The 22,145-nt window shown below is 40.6% G+C and overlaps 1 protein-coding gene and 1 long non-coding RNA gene across 3 annotated transcripts; both read right to left on the bottom strand.

Annotated features, from left to right (window-relative positions):
- Positions 1-2,225: 2,225 nt before the first annotated feature.
- LOC115590496 (uncharacterized) lies at positions 2,226-10,623 on the bottom strand. 2 transcript variants are annotated; one of them, XM_030431874.1, is made up of 18 exons: positions 10,440-10,623; positions 10,273-10,308; positions 9,861-10,130; positions 8,960-9,199; positions 8,404-8,667; positions 8,034-8,309; positions 7,616-7,915; positions 6,506-6,531; positions 6,265-6,391; positions 5,180-5,443; positions 4,874-5,005; positions 4,759-4,774; positions 4,572-4,660; positions 4,403-4,453; positions 4,246-4,293; positions 3,209-3,265; positions 2,862-2,927; positions 2,226-2,710 (listed from the first exon to the last, which is right to left on the bottom strand). In XM_030431874.1, the coding sequence occupies exons 1-18, from the start codon at positions 10,474-10,476 to the stop codon at positions 2,703-2,705; spliced, it is 2,307 nt and encodes a 768-aa protein (XP_030287734.1). In that variant the 5' UTR covers positions 10,477-10,623; the 3' UTR covers positions 2,226-2,702. The 2 variants fall into 2 exon arrangements, with proteins under 2 accessions (XP_030287734.1, XP_030287733.1); XM_030431873.1 differs by having other exon boundaries at positions 6,265-6,531.
- An 8,520-nt stretch (positions 10,624-19,143) lies between these two features.
- On the bottom strand, positions 19,144-21,954 carry LOC115590509 (uncharacterized). The gene is made up of 5 exons (XR_003985753.1): positions 21,905-21,954; positions 21,717-21,732; positions 21,550-21,623; positions 20,363-20,413; positions 19,144-19,946 (listed from the first exon to the last, which is right to left on the bottom strand). It is a non-coding gene; the product is annotated as an uncharacterized LOC115590509 (long non-coding RNA).
- Positions 21,955-22,145: the final 191 nt, after the last annotated feature.

Genomic DNA, 22,145 nt, shown 5'->3' on the forward strand with positions numbered 1-22,145 from the left:
AAAATGTTGGTAAGCTACCCAAATCCACCCGATGTTGCTTTAAAATACAGAGAACAAATATCAATTGTTGTATGTAAAACAGGCATGTCATAAACTTCGCTAATCATAATTATGATTTCTATCATTTCACATTTTTGAGGACTATATATGATGAGAACAAGTATTTCTGATTCATGATACCCATCTTATACTTCATTGTGCTACAGTAGCTTAGAGGCATGAATGCATTAACAGACCATCTGGTCTAGTTAGGCTGTTCAGATCTGACGTCAACATGCATTCTGAGCGATCCGATCACAAGTGGACTGGTGTGAACAACCCCGTCCGTAGGGGAAAGTGCACGGGACCACCTTAAAATCGTTCAATTTTGCTAGTTGTGTTAGAAGAAACTTTCTAAACTTTTTGAAAAGCTCTTCACAACAAATTCTTATCTATTTGGGCCTAATTGTGTAGAGCAGCAAATGTCACCCATTGAAGATACGTCTATCTTTGTGGGAAAAACATTGTATCCGTTTGTTCTAGGGTGTACAACAGGGAGTGGTCACTGGAGATGCATTCTAATGCCGGGTGTGAAGTGACGTACCTAAAGCTGTCTACGAATCATGCAGTTGATACCAAGTGTAAGCAGGCTGCGTGTTTGCAAACACAACCACAACCACAACTTCTCAGCATGAGTGACACCGCATTGCAGTTCCTCTTTACATGTTCAAAGATGTGTTGCAATGATAGCAGTCACCACACAGACGCCGGCACTGCTGATGTGCACCCACGCGGTCAGGATGTCTATGAAATTAAAATTCATTCACTTGGTAGAAATCCATGGAGCGTTCCCAAAGCATCCCACTAGACAGCACGACCATTAAACCATGACGGAGGGATTGTGATTTTGAATACGACCACATCTGACACCACTGAGGGAAACAAAAAAAGAGGAAATGGACGTACAAAAATGTATTTCACACTAACATCATGATAAGAAGCTGTGAGAGCAGACAGTTCAACCATGCAAAAAGGAAAAAAAAGTATTTTAAATAGGCTCAAGGCCAAATCACAATGTGTAAATAGACTTTTCATATTTTCTTTTCAGTGACCATTTTCTGGCCAACACTCATTTTAAGCTTGATTCCTAGAATTATGACATCACCCTTCTTGTGTTTCTGTGTCTTCACTGCACTTAAACTCATTTCAATAAGTGGATGGGGGGTTAGGGTTTGAGGGCGGTGGCTGGAGGAAAAGGGGATCGAGGAAAGGGGGTTAAGGTTAATGGATGAAGAAAAAGGGGATCGAGGTCGGAGGACGGAGTAAAGGGGCTCGAGGGCAGAGGATGGAGGAAAAGGGGATCGAGCCGGTGGATGAGGGAAAGGGAGTTGAGGTCGATGGACGGAGGAAAGGGTGATCAAGGTTGGTGGATGGAAAAAAAGGGGGTCAAGGTTGACGGATGAAGGAAAAGTGGATCGAGGTTGGAGGACCCCTAAACACTCTTAATTACAAATTCTCTAACCTCATAAGAGTGTTTATTCATATGAACATGGACTCCATACATAAAGCAGTGTGTCTGTCTTAAACAGCCAGGGATGCATATCTTGGCAAGTTCAAAACCAGCTCTGCTGAATACTGCATCCCCCTCATGCTGCTAGCGGCATGCAGATCATGGCATGCAGGCACTTCTCGGCATAATAAAAGGGGTTGTGGATGAAGGAAAAGGGGTCAAGGTCAGTGGATGAAGACGATGATGCCAAACGCTGAGCTGCCGAGTAATCCTGTGAGAGAGGATAGAGGAGAAGGAGTGCGTCTGGGGGGAGGGTTGTGAGAACTTTAGACTTAAAGGAGAGAAATGGTTAGGCTCACCTATATAGGTTTGCACAAGTGATTGAATTGAAAAAACACAGGTGATGACGTTAATGAGAGGCAGGTGGTTTGATTGAATAGGCCCAGGTGACAAATTAGAGAGGGAGAGCGGTGTGGTCTAGTTCCTGAACTTCAGTTATAATGACTTCATGTCTTATTCAAAAGACAGTTTTGCTTATAATTATTTATGCTTTTTGATCAATATCAGAGATGTACCTGATGGTCCATCATCCTATAAAAAGAGGCCGTAAGTCTCTTTGCTGTAAGAGCACCTCTGCTCTCTCTAAGTTTTAGAACTTTTGCACATCTACATTCCTTCTGTCCCAGAAAGCTTTTTAAGACAAACTTAAGTGAAGAAACACAACTGAAAACTTACATTACAGCTGGAGCAAGTTTATTGGTCCAAACATCTTAAACCAACCAGTAACTTAAAACCATTAAAAAAAAGGCACAAGGAAGTCTAGATGTCCAGATGCATCACATAACATATAATGTAATAAATTAAATGTTATAAATCTGATAACTTTCTTTATCAGAATCTGAAAAGAACTGACTTTAGTTCAAATATTAAAACTGTCTTTTAGAACAGCCTGTTTACAAAGTTGTCTATATTCCATTTAAAAAAAATAAAGTGACACTAAAGAAGAAATACGGGACATATACACACATAAGGATCATTTAAATCATTATAACAGTCATTAGTCTTTACGCTACAGCAAAAGATTAAAATCATATGATGCATTTCTTTGAAATTACCTGCTATTAGATTAACTTTACAAAACACTGTCTGATATTTGGATGTCATTGGTTCTATGTTGCCATCCATTTCATTGATTTTAGTGATACAGATCTCTTCATTGACCTGAAAGAAAACCAAAATAGAAAAAGAGATGTCAGGTTATTTTATAAGTAATGGTGCTTTACCACATTCTGCCTCCAATTACAATCCATTTAGCTGAATCTTTACAGTGGCTCATTCCATCATGCACATTATTTTATCGCTTCATTATTACCCAAGGGTGCTCCTGGTTTGACTTCAGAATAGACAGTTTCATCCTCTGCTGCAGGTCTTGATTTTCCTAAGAAAAGTAAAAGGTTTTTGTTTGCCATGATGTGATTGCCAGCACATGTGGAAACAATGTAAAACAAACACAGTGCGCCAAACAACAGAGAAAGCATGTTACAGGTTAGAATGTCAGTCGGAATAGTGTACTGATAGAAGGGATTGCAAATAAAGATTTCAGCCAATGTTAAAGAAGAATATGAGAAAATAAAAGAATAAATAAAGATAAGAAATGACAGCTTTTGTCCAAGACAAACTGTGCAGTAACAGCCGCAGGTGGATGGAGGCGTTACTTACTGATGTCTGTCATGGCTTTATTGTGGCAGTGTACCTGGGCGTACATCACATTGTCATCTAAAACAGAGGCCTCATTTCAGATTTTATTTACACATACATGCAACAATAATGAGCAGTGGTGAAAGATTAAAGAGAGCAAAACCTGATTTGATGTTCAGCTTGGCACCTGATTAATGTTTTAGAACAGACGTTAAATGTTGTGAACCTATCCTTTAATTAAGCCGTGCAACCCTACCTTGAGAGCAGTGTTAAACAGCAGTCTCTGCAGGCATCAAATAGTTTTAAGACCTTTTAATGACAAATATAAATGTAATCTATGACCTGTTTTATGTACCTACTGGGAAAGAAGAGGCTCTGACCCTAACCCTGACCCACTGTCCTGAGGTCGTTACCGGAGTTGCAGGATTTATTGTTGTGAGTGCTGAGTCACTCTGGGGTTGGACTGCCGGTTGCAAATACAGAACAATAATGTGTGACAGCAGACATTTGCTGCTGGCTTTTGAAGGCACCTTTATGTTTTTCTGACATGCCAAGTGCCTTTAAATTCAGAGTTACACATTTGAGTGTTCTCTCGCACAAGGTATAGCAGGTGTCAAATTCGTTTTATTCAAGAAGCTTAAACTAAGCACTAAATGTACTATTCTCAAACAAGAATAGATGAAATTTTGACAGAAACAATTGTAACTGAAAGTAACTATTGATATTCCTATATATAAACACACTTTTTTTCCCTTTTTGGATGAGGGGAGACACCCACACAGCTCACTGGGCATGCTTAGATGTATTACAGGTTATTGGTTTCGTGCAAAAATATTTCTAATACAGTTTGAGGTTGACACTTCAGCACACAGCACAGCACCCAATGTGAAACTCTGTAGAACTTGACTTTACTACCAGACGATTCCATCTTCATGTTTAAGTAATTAGCACCCTCTTCTGGTCCATTATTCTTCCCTGTTAACATAGGCAGTGCCAGTCTAGAGGAGACCTCAAAAACAACATGTAATTCTCACTACATAAAATAAAGTTCTTCTTACCAATGTTTCTGAGTTCGATCAAAGAATATGTGGCATCAATTGATTCCTCTGAAATACAGATGTTTTCAGAATTACGGCGTGGTCACATCTTATAGTTAGATCATGTTATTATAGTATTTTTAACCGCTCGGTGTCAACCAAAAGGTATATACTGTACCATGTTCAGCTTCTTCAAGGCCTTTGATTGATTCATAGAGACCAGCATCACCTACGGAGCAGTTCAAATCAATCCAATGTGATAGTAATCATTTCAATAACATGATATGAAATTCCAAAAACTGCGACAAAAGCTAATCAGAAGGAAATAGATCAGAATTAAAGCTGACCATAGAGAGAAGAAGGCATTTCTTTGAATCGAGATTCATCCTGGTTGATCATGTGGTCCGTAGCAGAGCCCTGATTGGTGCTCTGTGACCTGGTGGGACCAAAAAGTGAAGTGAACACGGTTTATTTGATAAGGATCTTGTTATGTACTGTCATGTTGAGAATAAGACAGGATAGTGTTGTATCAACCTGATGAAAGATGATTCTGTAAAGAAAAGAAAAAGAAAGACAACTGCTGTTACATGTCTTTGTATTTGAAATTGGACTGATGTTACAACGTACATACGGCTGAGATATATCTCACCTTTTGACTTTTTGTAGTGGTGATACAGACACACCAGTAGTAGTAGAAGTAGGAGAATAATCAGTAAAACTCCACAAACCAGTCCAACAATCAATAGCACGGGAAATGAGGAGCTCTCAGGTCTGGTCACAGCTATAATTCATAATCTCTTTTAATATTTGTTCAAATGAAACCTCTTCAAAATATATATATTTTTAATTCATTTATTATTTATTTTTTTACACCTTGATTTCTCTTACAAAAAGACACATTCATCTCTGTTACACAACTTCGAAAAAATTCCCGAAGACAGCTAATCGTACTCACATTTTACTGACATCCAGCTCTTTGGTGATGTCCAACTCTGCCAACCGTGTGGTGAATCTTTTCCTTTGCATTTATAGAAGCCTTCATCTGATTTTGACACTGCAGGGATTGTCAGCTCCCTCCTGGTACCATTTTGGATGAGTTGTCCGTCTTTGTAGAAGTCCACATTCGAAAGAACAGTTTCTGTCTTCAACTTGCAGCCAAGGGTGACAGAATGTCCCTCAGCCACAGGATGGACGGGGCTCACCAGGATTATTTCACTGTCTGTAAAAATATCAATGAATGTTAAGTTTTGGTCAGAGATCAGCTGCAGGTTGAGCAAATTGATGTACAATGATGAGAGTTGAACAAAGCTTTTCAGATGAGGCATACTTGAGCTGAGCCTGATCTGACATTGATCCGGCTTTTATACTTCCTGTATCTTTCAATCATGGTTAAAGTATGTATTCAAAATATGATTTTGTCCATTTTTTAAACTTTGCACGTTTGCATAATAGTTTTAGTGGGATTGTATAGCAAAAATTAAGATTTAAGTAGGTGTAGTACTCAAGCTCATAGTGCTGTGTATAAGTGTGTAAATCAGTTTTCTTGTCATCTGACTGAATGACAGCTGGACTTTGTGGATTCAAACCAACACACCGATGATATACACTATATTCCTAACGACTGATGTTGTACTCCTACATGGCATAATCTCTGAGCATGTGCCAGTCTGTGCACTTACAACAGTCCTACAGAGCTCCTGTAGCTTTATATATTCACAGCTGAACTGTGTCTTTCTGATGGTTTGATCCTTTTAATCAGCTGGGTGGTACTTTGCAGGAAGAAACAGGGAAATGTGATCTGATTGTCCGAAGTGCGTCAGGGTAGGGCTTTTACATAATGGCATTGTGAAAGCTAAGCTTCTAGGGAACCAATAGATGGTCCCCAGGCTTGAAAGCCAATGAAGTCTTATTCTATATCCATTACATTGTGCAATGATTATTTACTTCATAATGATACGTTAAAGCAAATTAATGGTCTGATTCTAAAACTAATGGAATGTTGAAATAATTCAGATACAAAAAAATGTGATTTAAACTTACACTGTCCGGTGATGTTGACTGCATTGCTGAACTGTCCCGTTTCAGATTCACACCAGTACACTCCATCAATGTACTGTGATGTATGGGTTTTGCATGTGGATCCAGTCACTGTTCCCCAGTAGGGACACTGTTTCACATAGCCATATTCATAAAACTTCATCACTCTCCAATTAGTAGAGTTTCCATCACACTTCAGTGTTACAGAATCTTGGATGAAGTGCTGCACTCTGTCAGGACTCACTGTGAGAGACGCTGCTGGATGAAAATCTGAAAATGAACATGTACAAAAATGTGATTGAACAGATGGTACAGCAAACAGTCCCTTGGTTTCATTGTGTATTGAATCATGTTAGATGTTGGAGAATAGAAACAAGGTGTCAGACCAACAGAGGTGAACAATGGGAATAAAACAGAGCTAAACAATGGTAATAAACATTTAGGTTTATTGTGGATTTAATCATTTATTTTGTTGAGGATGAAACTGTTATGAATTGTGCACAGTGCATATTTATGCCATAAGTACACACATTATTTATGATACACATTTGCAAACTTTTAATTGCATTACTGCCCTCTCAGTGCATAATGTCCACTTGAATCCCAAAAAGATGACTAGTTGGTAGGTTGTTGGGTAGACTTTAATTAAAAAAAATTGTGAGTGTGACAGCACACTGCCTTATGTATGTTTAAAGATCTAGTTCATCATAACTCTTTGAGGGTGGTCAGTTAGAAATTTTCTTATCCACTGAATGAGACTGCCATTCACATTCATCTGAAAAAGTCGTTCTAAAAAGTCTCAATTTGCACAGCTTTTAAAGCAGGGCTGAAATAGATTGAAAGTGGGGAGTCAAAACGGGGAGTCAAGTTGATCCTCAACAGAAATTATTAAGTGTGAAAGGACCATAGGGTACCTATGTAAAAGAAGCAATAGCAAAATAGCGTTAACCCCATTATTTGTCCGACATTGAATGGTTAGGGTGAAAGAGAAAGGGAAACAAGCATGAGAAAAAGAAAGAAAGGAATGGACGACAGGGCGAAAAGGAAATTACACAAGTTCATAGCTCATATGTAAGTGAATGTTTTTGATTATTTTCCAGATCTGGTTATTGGTGGCATGTCTGCAAAAAAAAATTTCAAAATCATTTCAGTTACAACAATGTATCTGATATATTAACCCTATTAAGGATCTCTTCAGTCAAACATTCAGCCAACATCACATTTTTAATTTACAGGGTCGTCTGAAAAACTGAACATTCGACCTGAAGCTGGTGTGAATCAAATTGTCAAAGGTTAACCATGATAAATGCATTTCCTCAGTTGTGCAAGCAGCATTAGGTCAAAACAAACTTACCTGCAGACCAGACAAACTTAGGTTCACTGTAATAAGTGTAAGACACTGGATCTCCTCTTCCAGCTCTGCACACATATCCTGCTGTGTGTGTCTGTCCATGTACAATGTAGGAATCTTGTTCAGTCCCACTGCTGCTGCCAGGTAGCAGCTCATAGCTGTAGTCGTTGTCTGATGGATCATGACCAGTCTTATACCAGTAGAACCTCCATCCTGCAGATTGATCTTTAACACTGCAGGTCAGAGTTACTGAGGCTCCAGCACTCAGCCATGATGGAGACACAGTGAGGACAGGCAGGGGTTCTGTTGGATTGAAAACATATTACGTACGGTTAGTTTGATCTCCAATATCAGATACAAATGTGAGGATGATCTTAAATTATAGTAAATAAAATAGCACTTTTTTTGACCGATGACTTACTGTCAGATAGCGTCAAGCTGAAAGGATCACTCCACTCTGTTTGGGACTGTCCACTTTTCTCTCTGCCCATACACCTGTAGTCTCCAGCATCTGATGACTGAGCATCTTTAATCATGTATTCATTTTGATGATATGGGAGGTATGGCCTGGGTAATGCCCATGCATACTCCCACTCTGTGTCTCCTCCATTCTCAATTTCACATTTAAGAGTGATGGTCTCTTGATAGTATATCTTAGGCCAGCTGGGTTGCAGGGTCACAACAGCCTTGTTTGTTGCTGCTCAACAGGACAAAAATAAGATAAATAAGACAACATTGGAACAGCCTTGATCTAATTCATAAGCATGCATTTAAATCAGTCATGTCAATACCGATTGAATTGCTGTACTCTGTGTAGTAAACCGGCTGTCCTCTTCCTCCTCTGCACCAGTAGAGGGCTCCCTGTGAGACACTGATTTTTTCATTAGAGATGAAGAAAACATCATGTGTTGTCAGAGGTTCAGAGGTTTTCTTGCCTCTGTACCAGAAGTACTTCCAACCAGGTGATGATGGGTTCACAGAGCAGGTCAGGGTCCTGTTGGTCCGTCCTGCATAGGCTCTGTTGTCTTTTCTCAGATTGGCCTTTGGTTTGTGTGCTGTTTAATGTGGAGCAAAGACATACACATGTAAGTATTATCAGTGTGAATTAGAAAAGTTCTAAAGATTGGGAATGGAAAAGATGGAAATCAAGAGCAATTACCATTTTAACCTTATCAACCTTACCATGGTTGAAGTGACTACAAACACATGTAAAAATTCACGACAACATAAACACTCTCCTCAGGTAATGCATAGGCAAAATCACTCTGGATATACTTCAGGTCGGAAATTCTGTGACGCAATGTCCTTGAAATCAAAGTATTACAGTAAGTGTGAAGATCTACTTACATTCCACTTTGAGTCGTATTGGTTGGGATTCTTCATCCTCATCAAATTTACACATGTATGAGCTGCTATCTGACAGCAGTTGAATGGTTATTTCAACTGTGTTATTTGACAGTATAAGTGATCCGTCTCTATAGAAGGAAGCATTCTTCTCCTTTGTCTGAGTCTGATGTCGACAGCGCAGAGTCACTGATTCTCCTTGATATATAGTGGATGCAGGACTTGCCAGGATGACATTGTTATCTGGATAAGTAAATAAACAAGATTTTTCTTACATAGCTTCATGCAAAGCTGAGGTTACAAAGGGCTTTACAAGAGGCAATGAGACCTCGTGGCATTTCCGGCCATGTTTATGTTTTTAAAAAAAAGGATATTTTTGACAAAAATTCAGGCCATCTGCAGCCCTGTTTGTGGCAAAAAAAAAAAAAACAGGTGTTTTTTCATGAGACCTAAGGACTTTTCAAGCAGTGATTATGGTGCTCGAAACAAGTACTTTAAGCCAAATTGTGATAGTAGCTTCTGGGCCTAAACCTAACCAGAGCATAGGCACAGTGTTGTGGCGGAAGGGCAATAGAAACCTGAACCTAAAGAAATGTTAAGTTTGAAACATAGTATCTTAACTTATCTGGGGTCTTGCAGAAACTTACTTTACTAACATTTTCATTTTTTTTTTCAAGAAAAACACTATTAGATGGTTTGTGAGCAAAGCTTTCATATCATAGTGTAAACCCTTGATGTGAACAGCCGCTTGAATCTCAAGATGGATTTTAATCTTGTATAAAAAAAACTAACAGCATTTATAGATTAAGTAGCACAATGCAAAACAGAACGATTATATACACCTGGTTCAAAAAATAAGTGCTTTCAGTGAATTGGTCATGTTGGTAAAGCGTTGATGACCTACCTGATACAGTGAGAGAGACTTTATTACTACTTTTTTTTAAGTCAGTTGAGCCCTTGTAACGGCCAAAGCACTGGTATTCACCACTGTCGCCAGTAAGTAGATATCCTAATGTATAGATTTTATTTGTCAGGTGGTAGACATATTCTTGACCATCCTTGAGGATCGTGTAATACCAGTCAGCTTCTAGTCCTTCCCTCATGTCACATATGAGGGTCACAGACTCCCCAGCGAATAAAGTGGACCAGTTTGGCTCAATGGTCAGCACAGAATCTAGAAAACACAACATACAAAGAGGGAAATGATAAATACTTTGAAGAAAAGAAAACAGGAATAGGTTGTGTGAAAGAGTAATACAGTAGATAAAGAGTCATCTAGACTGAATTTGTGAAAAGAAAGACAAATGTATAATAACCTTGAGCGTGTCCACAGTACAGGAGTATATTTAGCACTGAAAGAAAGGTTTGAAACAGATGCGTCAAACTGACAGAAGCAGTCAAACATGTTATAGCCTCAGGCATTAAAAAAAAAATGGGTGGGGTTGGGGTTTTAAAAAACAGAGAAAGTCACTGATGTACTTACAGAATAACCACAGCACACGGAGCAAAGTGAGTCCCATCGTCTCTTTCAGCGCTGACAACCAGAGCCTCCTCTCTTCTTCTGAGAAATCCTGTGTTGGTTAAAAACAAAGCTTGAAACTGCAGCGGATGAAGAGAAACAAGGAATCGTGCTGACAGAACTTTTATCTCACACAAATGCTGGATCGGAAGTGTTCTCCAACTACTTCTTCTTTCCAAGTTTAGCTGCTTCCCTTTCTTTGACATACATCTCATAAATCTTAACTGGGTTTGAACACAGCATATCTTTGCACAAGACAAGTCATTAGAATGTTGTGTTTTCTTGGTACACTTTAAACCTTATAAGCCCGCTTCTCTTTTAATCATAGTGTCTTTAACACTCACCATAGTGACTCTCATATAGAATGTTTTTACAATTTCACATTTTAACTTACTAAATGTGTGTAAAATCATATTGTCTTACAGGAAAACACATCCCTGGTAAGCGTACTGGCTCACAGGTAGATATCAATGAAAGGCGGAGAAAGCGGCATGCTATAAACCATGAGGTAGTCTTTTTTTTTTTTTTAAATGTCCCAAACGGTGTGCCATTGGATTTTGTTACAATCATTAAGTATTATTGCAATTTATGATAAGGAATGAATGAGTTTTTAAATTACTATATCAATACTTTGTACACATTCATTTCCCAACACAGAGGCATATGCTACACGGATGTTAACAAAACAGCGCTAATTTTAGCAGTACGGTTACTGAACGTGATCAACTCCTCTGCCCTGAGTGAGTGAGTGAGTGACAAAGCGCCACTTTCAGCACAGTACGTGAACGAGAATCATGTCCTCAGCGACAGTTCTCTGTGTGCAGTAGGTTCGGTAGTGTACACCACGCAGCAACACAAAAATGGAGGGAGGAGAGAGATACGCGTTTTCTAGCTGGAAATATGGTCATTATTTTGAGTTATTAAAAACAAAAAATCACGAATACTTGGTCAAGAGCCCAGCCCAGCCCGGCCGAGGATAGCAGCGGGGTCGGGCTCGGGCAGAGAATCTAAACTCTGTGTAGCAGTCAACAGTACACTGGTTTTGCCCCAGCCTATGCCAACATATTCCAGCTTAGAAAACGTTTTCAAATGCATTATTTCACAAAATCCCGAAAACTTAGACCCGGCGGAGGGTGTGTGTATGTACCGCTTGACCGACCGGGTCTCTGGGTTTGCATGTGGAGACCGTGTTGATCGCGAACTAGAGGCTCGCGGTTAGCATTAGCTTGGAAGATCACAGTTAGCGTTAGCTGGTACTATGTGACACTGCTTGGTTAGTTCGTGTAAACTTGCTAAATAAACACAGCTAAATACTTGCACATGCAGAAATTTCTCTAGGACACGCATTACATAATGTGCAAGATCAGAAATGTAATACACAGAGTGATTCTGCTGTAGCACTAACTTGTGTGGTCAGAGAAGCTAATGTTAGCAGTTAGCCGCTAACCATACCTTGTTCTCAATGGCAAAACACACAGTACATCAGGCACGAGTTCAGCCTTATCTACAGGAACACACAGCACATTATTTGTATACTTACATGTCCTTGGTCTGCAAGTATTCCTTTGAGTATAAGTCTGCCGACTACTCCTGCCTTGTACTGGCCCAAGTTGGTGAAACAGTCAGCGTCAAAGTGGTTCGCACACACCAACAGTTTTTTGCCAACTTCAGCTGGGACATTGCCCTCAAAAATAAATTCAATCCATGCTGCTCTTTTGTCCTCTGCAGCTGGGAGACGATGAAGTGTTTTGTGCTGGTCCTTGCAAACAACAACAGCGCACTTCTCCTTGAGCTTGGACATGGTGATTTCAAAAGCATAATGGCGGATCTCCTAGACGGTAGCTGTACCTGGTGGGTGGAGGAGACACTGTGCAGTGAAGGGAGGGGCAGTGGGGTAGCCATATGCAAATGAGTGGCCGTCGACGTCAACAGCCGCAGCAAATTTGACTCGTGTATCTGGAAACTGCAGGCAAGACCCCTTTAGAAATCTGTATCTCACTCAAAAAAGCAGGGATAGTCTTTTTTCAAAGTTTCTAGGTGTGTGGCAGCACCATGGACCCACAATAACACCCCAAATTCCAGAAAAAGTCAGTTTTTCATAATATGGGACCTTTAAAGTAATACAGAGTAGGAATCAGAAAGTCGGACAACATGAATGCCTTCAGAATGCGGACATGTTGATTTTATGTGTGAAAGCACCAGTGACGGACTGGGAACAAAAAACGGCCCTGGCATTTTCACCCACCAGCGGCCCATGGAAGGGGGGTATTTTTAACGCACGTAAAGAACACTTTTGATAGCCCCGGTGATAGTAAACGTAAATTCCCAAGCTATAAACAACTACACCCCAATACCAAGCCCGGATCCCGAACCGGCCGTCTGGGCCGCGGCCCGGGGGCCTCGAGTTACTAGAGGCCTCCGTCACTTAGTGGTGTAGATTTGTGATGTATTACAAAGTTATAGCCTACCCGATTTATTTGCAAATAAAAATATGACTGATTGTTTGTTTTGCTGTCTGTGTCCGGGCAATGATGGAGGGAAGGAAAAACATGGGAAAAAAATTAAAGCGGTGGGTTAGGGGTGGGCCACTAAATTAAAAGCAAAACAGGAGAGGGATAAAAGACATTCACAACTCCGGCAGGGCATTCCAAACATCTCAAGCTTTTTCACCGCATCTAACTTTAACCAGTAGCGTAACATCATGGTGATGGGAACCGGTGCAAATATTTTTTGTGTGCCCCGAAACACAAGCGCACGCACACACGTGCGCACACACACGCACAGCCAATTTTTTCCCGCTGGGCCGATCAATAATTGGCCGATGGATGGCCTTTTATTTATTTATTTGTTTGTTTGTTTGTTTGTTCTGCTGCACCTATACGTTTCTCTGTCGACCCCAAGAGAGTGAGAGATTGGCGAAAAAAATCTAACGGAGCTTCAGCGTCTCAGAGGAGGACAGCAACAGGACCAGGCTGCCTGCTGGAGGGAGGAAGAAGACCAGCGAGGAGCCTGAGATAAACATGCGGGGATGAGTTATCAGCAAACGGGCACGCCAGGAGAGAGTGTCCGCAAAATGATCAGGGTGATGGAGAAACAGAGTGACAGCAGAGACGAGGAGTTTGCAGCGAGTGCTGGTCGGCTGAATCGTTTCCTCCGCCGCATCAGCTTCACCTGCAGAGGACAACTATTGCCCAGCAGGATGCCGGAGTATTCACAGAGAAGCTGGAGGAGTTTGTGACATTTTCATCCCGGATTTTGAGAGGAAGGAATTAAACGTCTGTCCCAAATAAACGCCTGGTCTGTTCAGTGATTGAAACAAATAAACGCCCCGGCTATTATTTAGTATTGTACAGTATAATAACTCTCCCGGGCCGGGGAGAGAGACGCATCACAGTGCTCAGCTGCAGACACAGCAGAGAGGTGACGAGATGCGACTCATCATGACTGACAGGTATCAAGGCCACTCAGCCTTACCTTACCGACCCGCCCCCAGATATTTCATTCACAAAAACAGGGCCTGTGGCAATTCTGGACAGCTGTTTTTTGTTTTTGTTTTTTTCGTTTTTTTGTCCTTCTTCCTTCATGAGCCCCTGACGACGTCTGGGCCCCGGTGCAGCTGCAGCGGTTACACCGCCGATACTTACACCACTGACTTTAACAGCATCAGCGTCAGTGAAGAGCAGGACCGCTACCCGGCAGATGCCTCCACTTCACCAGCTCATCCACAGCGGGGTGCCTCGCCCTCGACTGAGACAGTGTGACAGTCACCTGTTCATCGGCGGCCCCACCTGCATCTTTGGCCAGCCTGGATGGCCCGCCTGACGGCCATGGTGAGGCCACTGATGCCGCGGATGATCCCGTGATTGATCCCGCAGACAATGCTGCGGATGATGCCAGGGATGACGGCAGGGACCTGCCAGTGACAATGCCGCTGGGACCGGCGGCCCCCGAAGGTGAACCGGAAATGCAGGAGTGGTACGAGACGACTACGGATCCAGCATTGTGGAAAGACACACGCAGCGATACGATAAAGACCATTCTTATTCAGAGAGGCGCTGCAGAATTACATAATTGCAGCTTCTACCAGGGACAGAACTATTGGAGGTAAAAATAATAATACACACATACACTGTATGTGCTGAGTCTTGTGTTGAATTTATCTGTAGTTGTAGATTTTTTGCTAGGAGAAAGGCCAGAAAAAAGGTCATTGCATAAGGTAGCGACTCTAATGTGTGTGTGTATTCTTCCCTCCCAAGCGTTGTTAATGTGCATTGTTTTTTTTATGACTTTTTATGATGTTTGATATTGTGGCTATTCTAAAAACAGGTTGTTTGCTATTCCTTTAAGTGTTTCTGCATATCTGAGTGTAGACTGTTTTGATAATACACACATACACTGCATGTGCTGAGAGTCTTGTGTTGAATTTATCAGTCAGTGTGAATCCTGTTTAAGTACAGGAGTTTCCAACACTACATCCACACTTGTGCACTAGTAAAGCAGTTGTCTGTTGTGTTGGTGCACATACAAGTGTGTGTGTGCGCGCACGCGCGCGCGCGAGCACGTGTAAGGGCCTCTAAGAGTCTGGCCCAAGGGCCTCTGAATTCTTAATCCAGCCTTGCCCAATACATAAAACACATTAATAAATCATCAGAGCCAGCTGCTCCATAATACAAACGTGTCTTACCGTCACGCAGTCATCCATGTACCTCTTCATCCTCCTCTTGCTCATATTCCTCACTGTCCTGTCTTTCTCCCCGGTGTGCTGTTACTAGCAGTATTAGCACTAGTGCTAGCTGAAGCTGCACTTGATTTTAAAAACAAATCAGTCGGTTTGCAGCATTTTTCACCGTCAGCCATCAGTGCTCTCTGAGATATCTCTCTTTTTCTCCGCTCCCACCTTGTGTCGCTTGATACCTCGATTAATTTCTTTGCTAGCTTAAACTCAGTCAACTTCCAACTTCCAACCTCCAACTTCTAACAACCACACTCAGACGGTCCACTCGATTCAGTCTTGAAATTCCCAGAAGGCATTGCTTCATTTTAACTTTTGCAAACAACTATTCAAATAAAAAAATGCAGGTAGATTTGTTTTATTTCAAACCATGCACGTTTTTGAACATCTGAAAAAGACATTTCGCTACAAAACAATGCAGAGTGATATAAAAGTTTGTGACTGTAGAAGGTAACCATGACTGTGATATAGAGACTCGTATGTGGTATATAAATAGTGATTAGATTGGCCACGGTTTCGCTTTGGCTCAAAAACTTTTATTGATGTTCGAAACAGCCGGGAGAAACAAGCTTGGGACCGCTCTGTGATTTGTCGGCCGGCCCGAATGGCCCATGAGGGCTGCTGGCCATTTATTCATTAATTTATTAATTTGCGGCCGCCTTTTGACGCAGCCGCCCCGCTATATTTATTTATTTATTTATTTAGCCTATTTATTAATTTGCGGCCGCATATTGATGCAGCCGCTCTGCTTTTTTTTTATGTATTTATTTATTTATTTATTTGTGATGCGGCAGTATGGAGCCAGAACGGTGACTTTAAAATTTGGCATCCAAAAAAAAAATTGGCATTGAAAACAAAACCAGTACTGAAAAAAGAAACATTGTCATTGAAACATTTGTCTTGAAAACAGTTGTATTGGCATTGAAACAAGTATTGGCACTGAAAAAAGAAAGTAATTCAAATAATTCAAATCCGAAAATCTTATCATTTTATTTTATTTGGATTTTTTTGTATTTTTCAATGACAATCTTCAGATTTTTTTTTCATGTCACTTTTTTTTCAGTGACAGATTTTTTTTACAATGTCAGTTTTTTTTTAAGTGTCACTGATTTTCAGTTTCAACTTTCTGTCACTGTTTTGGCGTCGAGAGGGAGGGGCCTGAGGGGAGGGGCAAGTAGAGTGCGGTTTGCATATCATTTGAGAAGGTAATGGCAGCAGCCTGCGGGAAGGCGGGGCTGGACGGTCTAGCCATAATACACCATGTTAGGGCCCGTGTGCCGGCCGTCTCTGGGCAACACAGAGTCCAACTACCTCGCAGACTTTTCTTCAAGCTCTCTCCTGATGTGTCCAAGTCTCTGTGTATCTGGTTCTGTCCCGGAGCTCCTGAACTCCGGTCTCTATATACGTATGGAGTGTGGTGGTAGTACCAGGGCGCCGAGCACGGTGCATTAGCCACAGTTAGCACAACAGTAGAACAGCCTGTTGCTCCGAGCCGGGGCTGCAGCGCCGACAGCAGCGCTCCGGTCTGCTCTCCGAGCTCTGTGCCACCTACCGCTACCGGAGACCGGAGCTCCCGAGCTCCGGTATCTATATGCGTATGGAGTGTGGTAGTAGTACGGAGCTAACGAGCATTAGCCCCAGCTGTGTCGCTCCGAGCCGGGGCTGCAGCGCCGACTGCAGCGCTCCGTCTGCTCCCCGAGCTCTGTGTCACCGTACCGCTGTACACGCATACAGAGACCAGACAATGAAAGAAAGTGCTTGGAGAAAAGTCAGTCAGTTATGAAAATATGTGTACAGTAGCACAATCACAGCTGACTTTCCTCGCACACTGACTTGTTGAGTTTATTCGCTTCGACTCAAAGGAGTCATTGTAGGAATAGTGATATTATTCACACAAACTGAGTTTATAGGGGAGCTCTGGTCTCTGGTCTCCGGTAGCGGTGCGGTGTTACAGAGCTCGGGGAGCAGACCAGAGCGCTGCTGTCGGCGCTGCAGCCCCGGCTCGGAGCGACAGGCTGTTCTACTGTTGTGCTAGCTGTGGCTAATGCTCTGTGCTCGGCGCCCCGGTACTACCACCACACTCCATACGCATAGAGACCGGAGCTCGGGAGCTGCGGGACAGAACCAGATACACAGAGACTTGGACACATCAGGAGAGAGCTTGAAGAAAAGTCCGCGAGGTAGTTAGACTCTGTGTTGCCCAGAGACGGCTGGCACACGGGCCCTAACATGGTGTATTGTGGCTGGACCGTCCAGCCCCACCTTCCTGCAGGCTGCTGCCATTACCTTCTCAAATGATATGCAAACCACGCTCTACTTGCCCCTCCCCTCAGGCCCCTCCCTCTCGACGCCAAAACAGTGACAGAAAGTTGAAACTGAAAATCAGTGACACTGAAAAAAAACTGACATTGTAAAAAAAATCTGTCACTGAAAAAAAAGTGACATGAAGAAAAAATCTGAAGATTGTCATTGAAAAATACAAAAAAGATTTTCGGATTTGAATTATTTGAATTACTTTCTTTTTTCAGTGCCAATACTTGTTTCAATGCCAATACAACTGTTTTCAATACAAATGTTTCAATGACAATGTTTCTTTTTTCAGTACAGGTTTTGTTTTCAATGCCAATTTTTTTTTTGGATGCCAAATTTTAAAGTCACCGTTCTGGCTCCATACGGCCGCATCACCAGGCGGCCGCAGTGGCATTTGCCCACATTGCCCAATGGCCAGTCCGTCCCTGGAAAGCACGCTCTTTTCTTAGACCCTCGATTCACCCAAAGGTTATTGTGACAATACCTTTAAACTAGAACACAACAGTCTGTGTATTGCCACACACAGTCAGAAAACATGACTTCCTGATTGTGAGGCTTCAGAGATAGACGTTTTAGTTTCCTTCCTAATATAGATGTGATCATACTGCTTCCTCACAAAGGCTTAGTCATTTGTGATGCTACTGAAAAGCAAATATATAAAAATAAATACATTTCCTTCTAGAATTATTGAAGTGCCTACCTGTCTCCAGCTCATTCATGAAGAACTCTATAGGCTTTCTGGGAAAAAAAAAAAGTATCTAGACATGTGTTCATCCTTCAGTTTTAATCACAAAGTTGAAGGGAAGTGCTTCAGAGGAAAGTATCCCCTCACATCCGCACAGAATTATTACACATCATCACTTTATGATGAAATCCTGGTTTCAAGTTTGGTCACAATGACACCCACAGGAAGTGACTGAGCTCCAGCAAAAGAGAAATTATCTCATGAACAGACAACACCCTGCCCCCTCTCAAAGCCGGCCTCAATTCAGTTAGTTATCCTGCAGCTTCTTGGCATCAAAGGTTTGTATATTTGTGTGTGTATATATATGTATATATATGTGTATATATATATATATATATATATATATATATATATATATATATATATATATATATATATATATATATGTGTATGTATGTATGTATGTATGTATGTGTGTATATATATATATATATATATATATTATAATGTATATGTATATGTATCATAATGTATATATATATATATATATATATATATATATATATATATATATATATATTTAAATATATATATATATATATATATATATATATATATATATATATATATATATATATATATATAGCCACTTTTTTTGGATGAATGGGATGAAAACTTTAAGACACACTGACATTAAGGGACATGATCATTGCTACAGGGCTCTGTGTCAGTTTGGCTGTGCAGTCAAAAAAGGAATTAAAAACACAACTGACAGCTTACTGCTGGAAAACAAACTGTTTATTAATATATAAAATATTCAAAAGATTTTAAAACACAATGAATGTAAGATACTTTGAGGTGAAAAATACACACAATACCTCTCAGTCTCTATCAAAGTTGCATTCAATGTTTCCTACAAAAACTGAACAAAACACGTGACAGCATAACTGTAAAAATGAAAAGTAATGATGAAGTGAGTAAATAAAACAGGGATTTTGCTTCAGTAGTCTTGTGCTAAAAGAGTAAAATAATAAAATCCACATGAAGCCATTATTTTACATCATCTGCTAACACATTAACTGTACAGAATACTGAGCATGTCTCACATTTCTACAGCAGTCTAATGAAATGTTGTCAGCTGTAATAAAAACTTTGTTCTTTACCTTTAACCTCACATATAATGGTTACCTTTTCACCTTGCATAGCCATCGCTCACCTTACATACTGACATTCTCTTTTGACCTTACATATTATTACACCTAAGAATATGTGTGAGTTATGATGTGACCTGAGCGTGAACTTGTGTCAGTAACAATCTGACGTGGGGTCAGCAGTGACCTCGGCTCATTTAAGGGAACTGTGTTGGTCCAGAATAAACGTTCTGTTCTCAGGACACTTATCAGTTCACCGTAGGTACTGAGGTGTTTTCAACAGCGTCTCATCTTCTGCTCTAAACCTCCCTTTGTGTCTTATTATCATAGTATTCTATAAACTGAGACTTTCTCTGTAGCTCTTTGTCAGAATCACCCAGAACGCCCTGACGTGAAGAGTGCTGACCTTTCAGCTGAAACAGATTGACTCTGTTATTCTCTATTTTTCTATCTTACTTTACAAAATACTGTTTGTTATTTGGACAGCACAGCTGCACACAGTGATTCCATAAAAGCTGTCAAAGTACACAGATGTAGTTTTTCATGTTGTCGTCCGTTCCATTGGTTTAGTTGGTGCAGATTTCTTTATTGACCTGAAAGAAAAAGCAAAGTAAACAAAGAAGAGATTCAGGTTGATTTATGACATTTCACTGTTCTCTCTCTTTCTCTCCCCTCTCTCCCTCTCTCTCTTTCTCTCCTCTTTCCCCCTCTCTCGTTCTCCCCCCTCTCTCCCCTCTCTCTTTATTTTCCTTGTTTTCTCTCTCCCTCTCTCCCTATGCTTCTCTCACCCTCCCCCCCCTCCCCCTCTGTCTTTCTCCCCCCCCCACACTCTCCCAATAAAGAATTGACTCTTAGCAGTGTTTTTACGATCAATAAAAGAATATGTGCGATAATTGGAATCATTTGAACTGTAAACATGTTTTAAACTTAAATGATTGTCAATAAATCATTTACAGTTATTCTAGTATTTCTAACAGCTCCATGTTAAATAGGAAGGTATAAACTGTACCATGTTCAGCTTCTTGACGGCCTCTGATTGTTTCATAGTGACAAACATCACCTACAGAGAAATAAATATCAAGACAAGATTAGTTTAATCAGTTTAACTGTATACAACACATTAATCATGTGAGACCTCAGATTGTGTGGATTATTTAAAAGAAGAAAAGAAAGAAAAAGACTGAGACCATGCAATAGTTTTTATTTATGTTTTGGCTGTAACAATATCTTTTTTATAGATAATTACAGCTTAACATTTACAGCTTATTTGAGTTAAAAGGTGATTCTTTGAAGAATTCTGGTATTTCTTCACCCACCTCCAGTCTGTTCTCTTGCTTCACCAACTAAGAAGTGGTTTAGGAACAGCTGACCCTCCTCGAGACGACTACAAGACAACTTTCCTTTGTCAGACTTCACCTGATTGGATTATTGTGTGTTTATTTATCAAATTCTGTTTCTGTGATGAAGTTGGTTTTCTATCTTTTAGGGAACAAAGCTTGATTTATTGATCGTCTAATAGTGTGTGTTGGGGGAATTTCGGCTCGCTTGACCATTCAGGAGAGATGAAGAAGACTCAGAGACGCCGAAGACTCACGTTGAAGTAGTTCATACAAACGTTGATGAAGGAGGAACAAAATAACAGCACAACTGTCTGCAGAGTGCATCATCAAGTTAATCCTCCCAAACCTTCTCTAGTTTCAGGTTCTATCCTTTGAGCTCAGGAAGCAGCCCTCCCATACATGTCTATCTGTTTAAGAACATATTAGTGTGAAGTTACTGCAAAGCTTCTCACCTCTGACTTAGTGAGGAAGAGAAAGAAAATGTGTAGAAGACAGTAAGTCTGCTACTGCAGATAGGTCGAAGGCCGTCCTATGAGTTTACATAAACAGCAGCCTTGGTTTGTCAGAGATCCGTTTAGTTGACATTTCTAGAGCAGCTTCCAACTGCTGAGTTTGCAAAGACCATGAGAGATATACACTCATAGATCAGACGTCACTACGCCCTAATCCATACCTCATCAGACCTTCATACAGGGTATGTACCACATCCTTCTCTCACAGTGTGGTCACGTTGGGTCTTTTTCAGCACTTCCAGATTTACGTGACAATATGAGAAGATTTTCAATGGTCTCAGACTTTTGGACCCCACTGTATATGTATATGAGATTAAATTTATGATATTAGTTTAAGTGCTTACCATGGAGGAGAGTGGAGTAATGATCATTCTCGTAGTCTACACGATTTGTGTTGGTGCTCTCAGACTGGACTGGTCTACAACACGTATCAGATACAGTACATTTAAATAGGAACATAAAAATGTGTTGACGTTATGTTCAAAATGACATGAGAGAATGTTGCACCTACCTGACAAAATGTGAATCTGTGAAAAAGACATTTGCTGTTTGATGTGTAACTCAGTCTAAAATATGTAATTCCAGACAAATAAATATGCTCAAGGATTGTCAAGAAGTCACTTACAGTTAAATTAAATTGTTTTATTCTAGTATTGACAGCTGACAGCTCGATGGTAAATAAAAAGGTGTAAACTGTACCATGTTCAGCTTTTTGACGGCCTCTGATTGTTTCATAGAGACAAACATCACCTACAGAGAAATAAAGATCAAGCCAAGGTTAGTTTACAACACTGATTTCTGCGCTCTCAGACTGGACTGGTCTACAACACGTAACAGATACAATACATTTAAAAAGGAACATAGAAATGTGTTGATGTTATGTTCAAAATGAGATGAGAGAGTGTTGCACCTACCTGTAAAAGCATGAATCTGTGAAAAA

The sequence above is a fragment of the Sparus aurata genome, chromosome 10 (genome assembly GCF_900880675.1).
Source record: "Sparus aurata chromosome 10, fSpaAur1.1, whole genome shotgun sequence".
Lineage (NCBI taxonomy): Eukaryota > Metazoa > Chordata > Actinopteri > Spariformes > Sparidae > Sparus > Sparus aurata.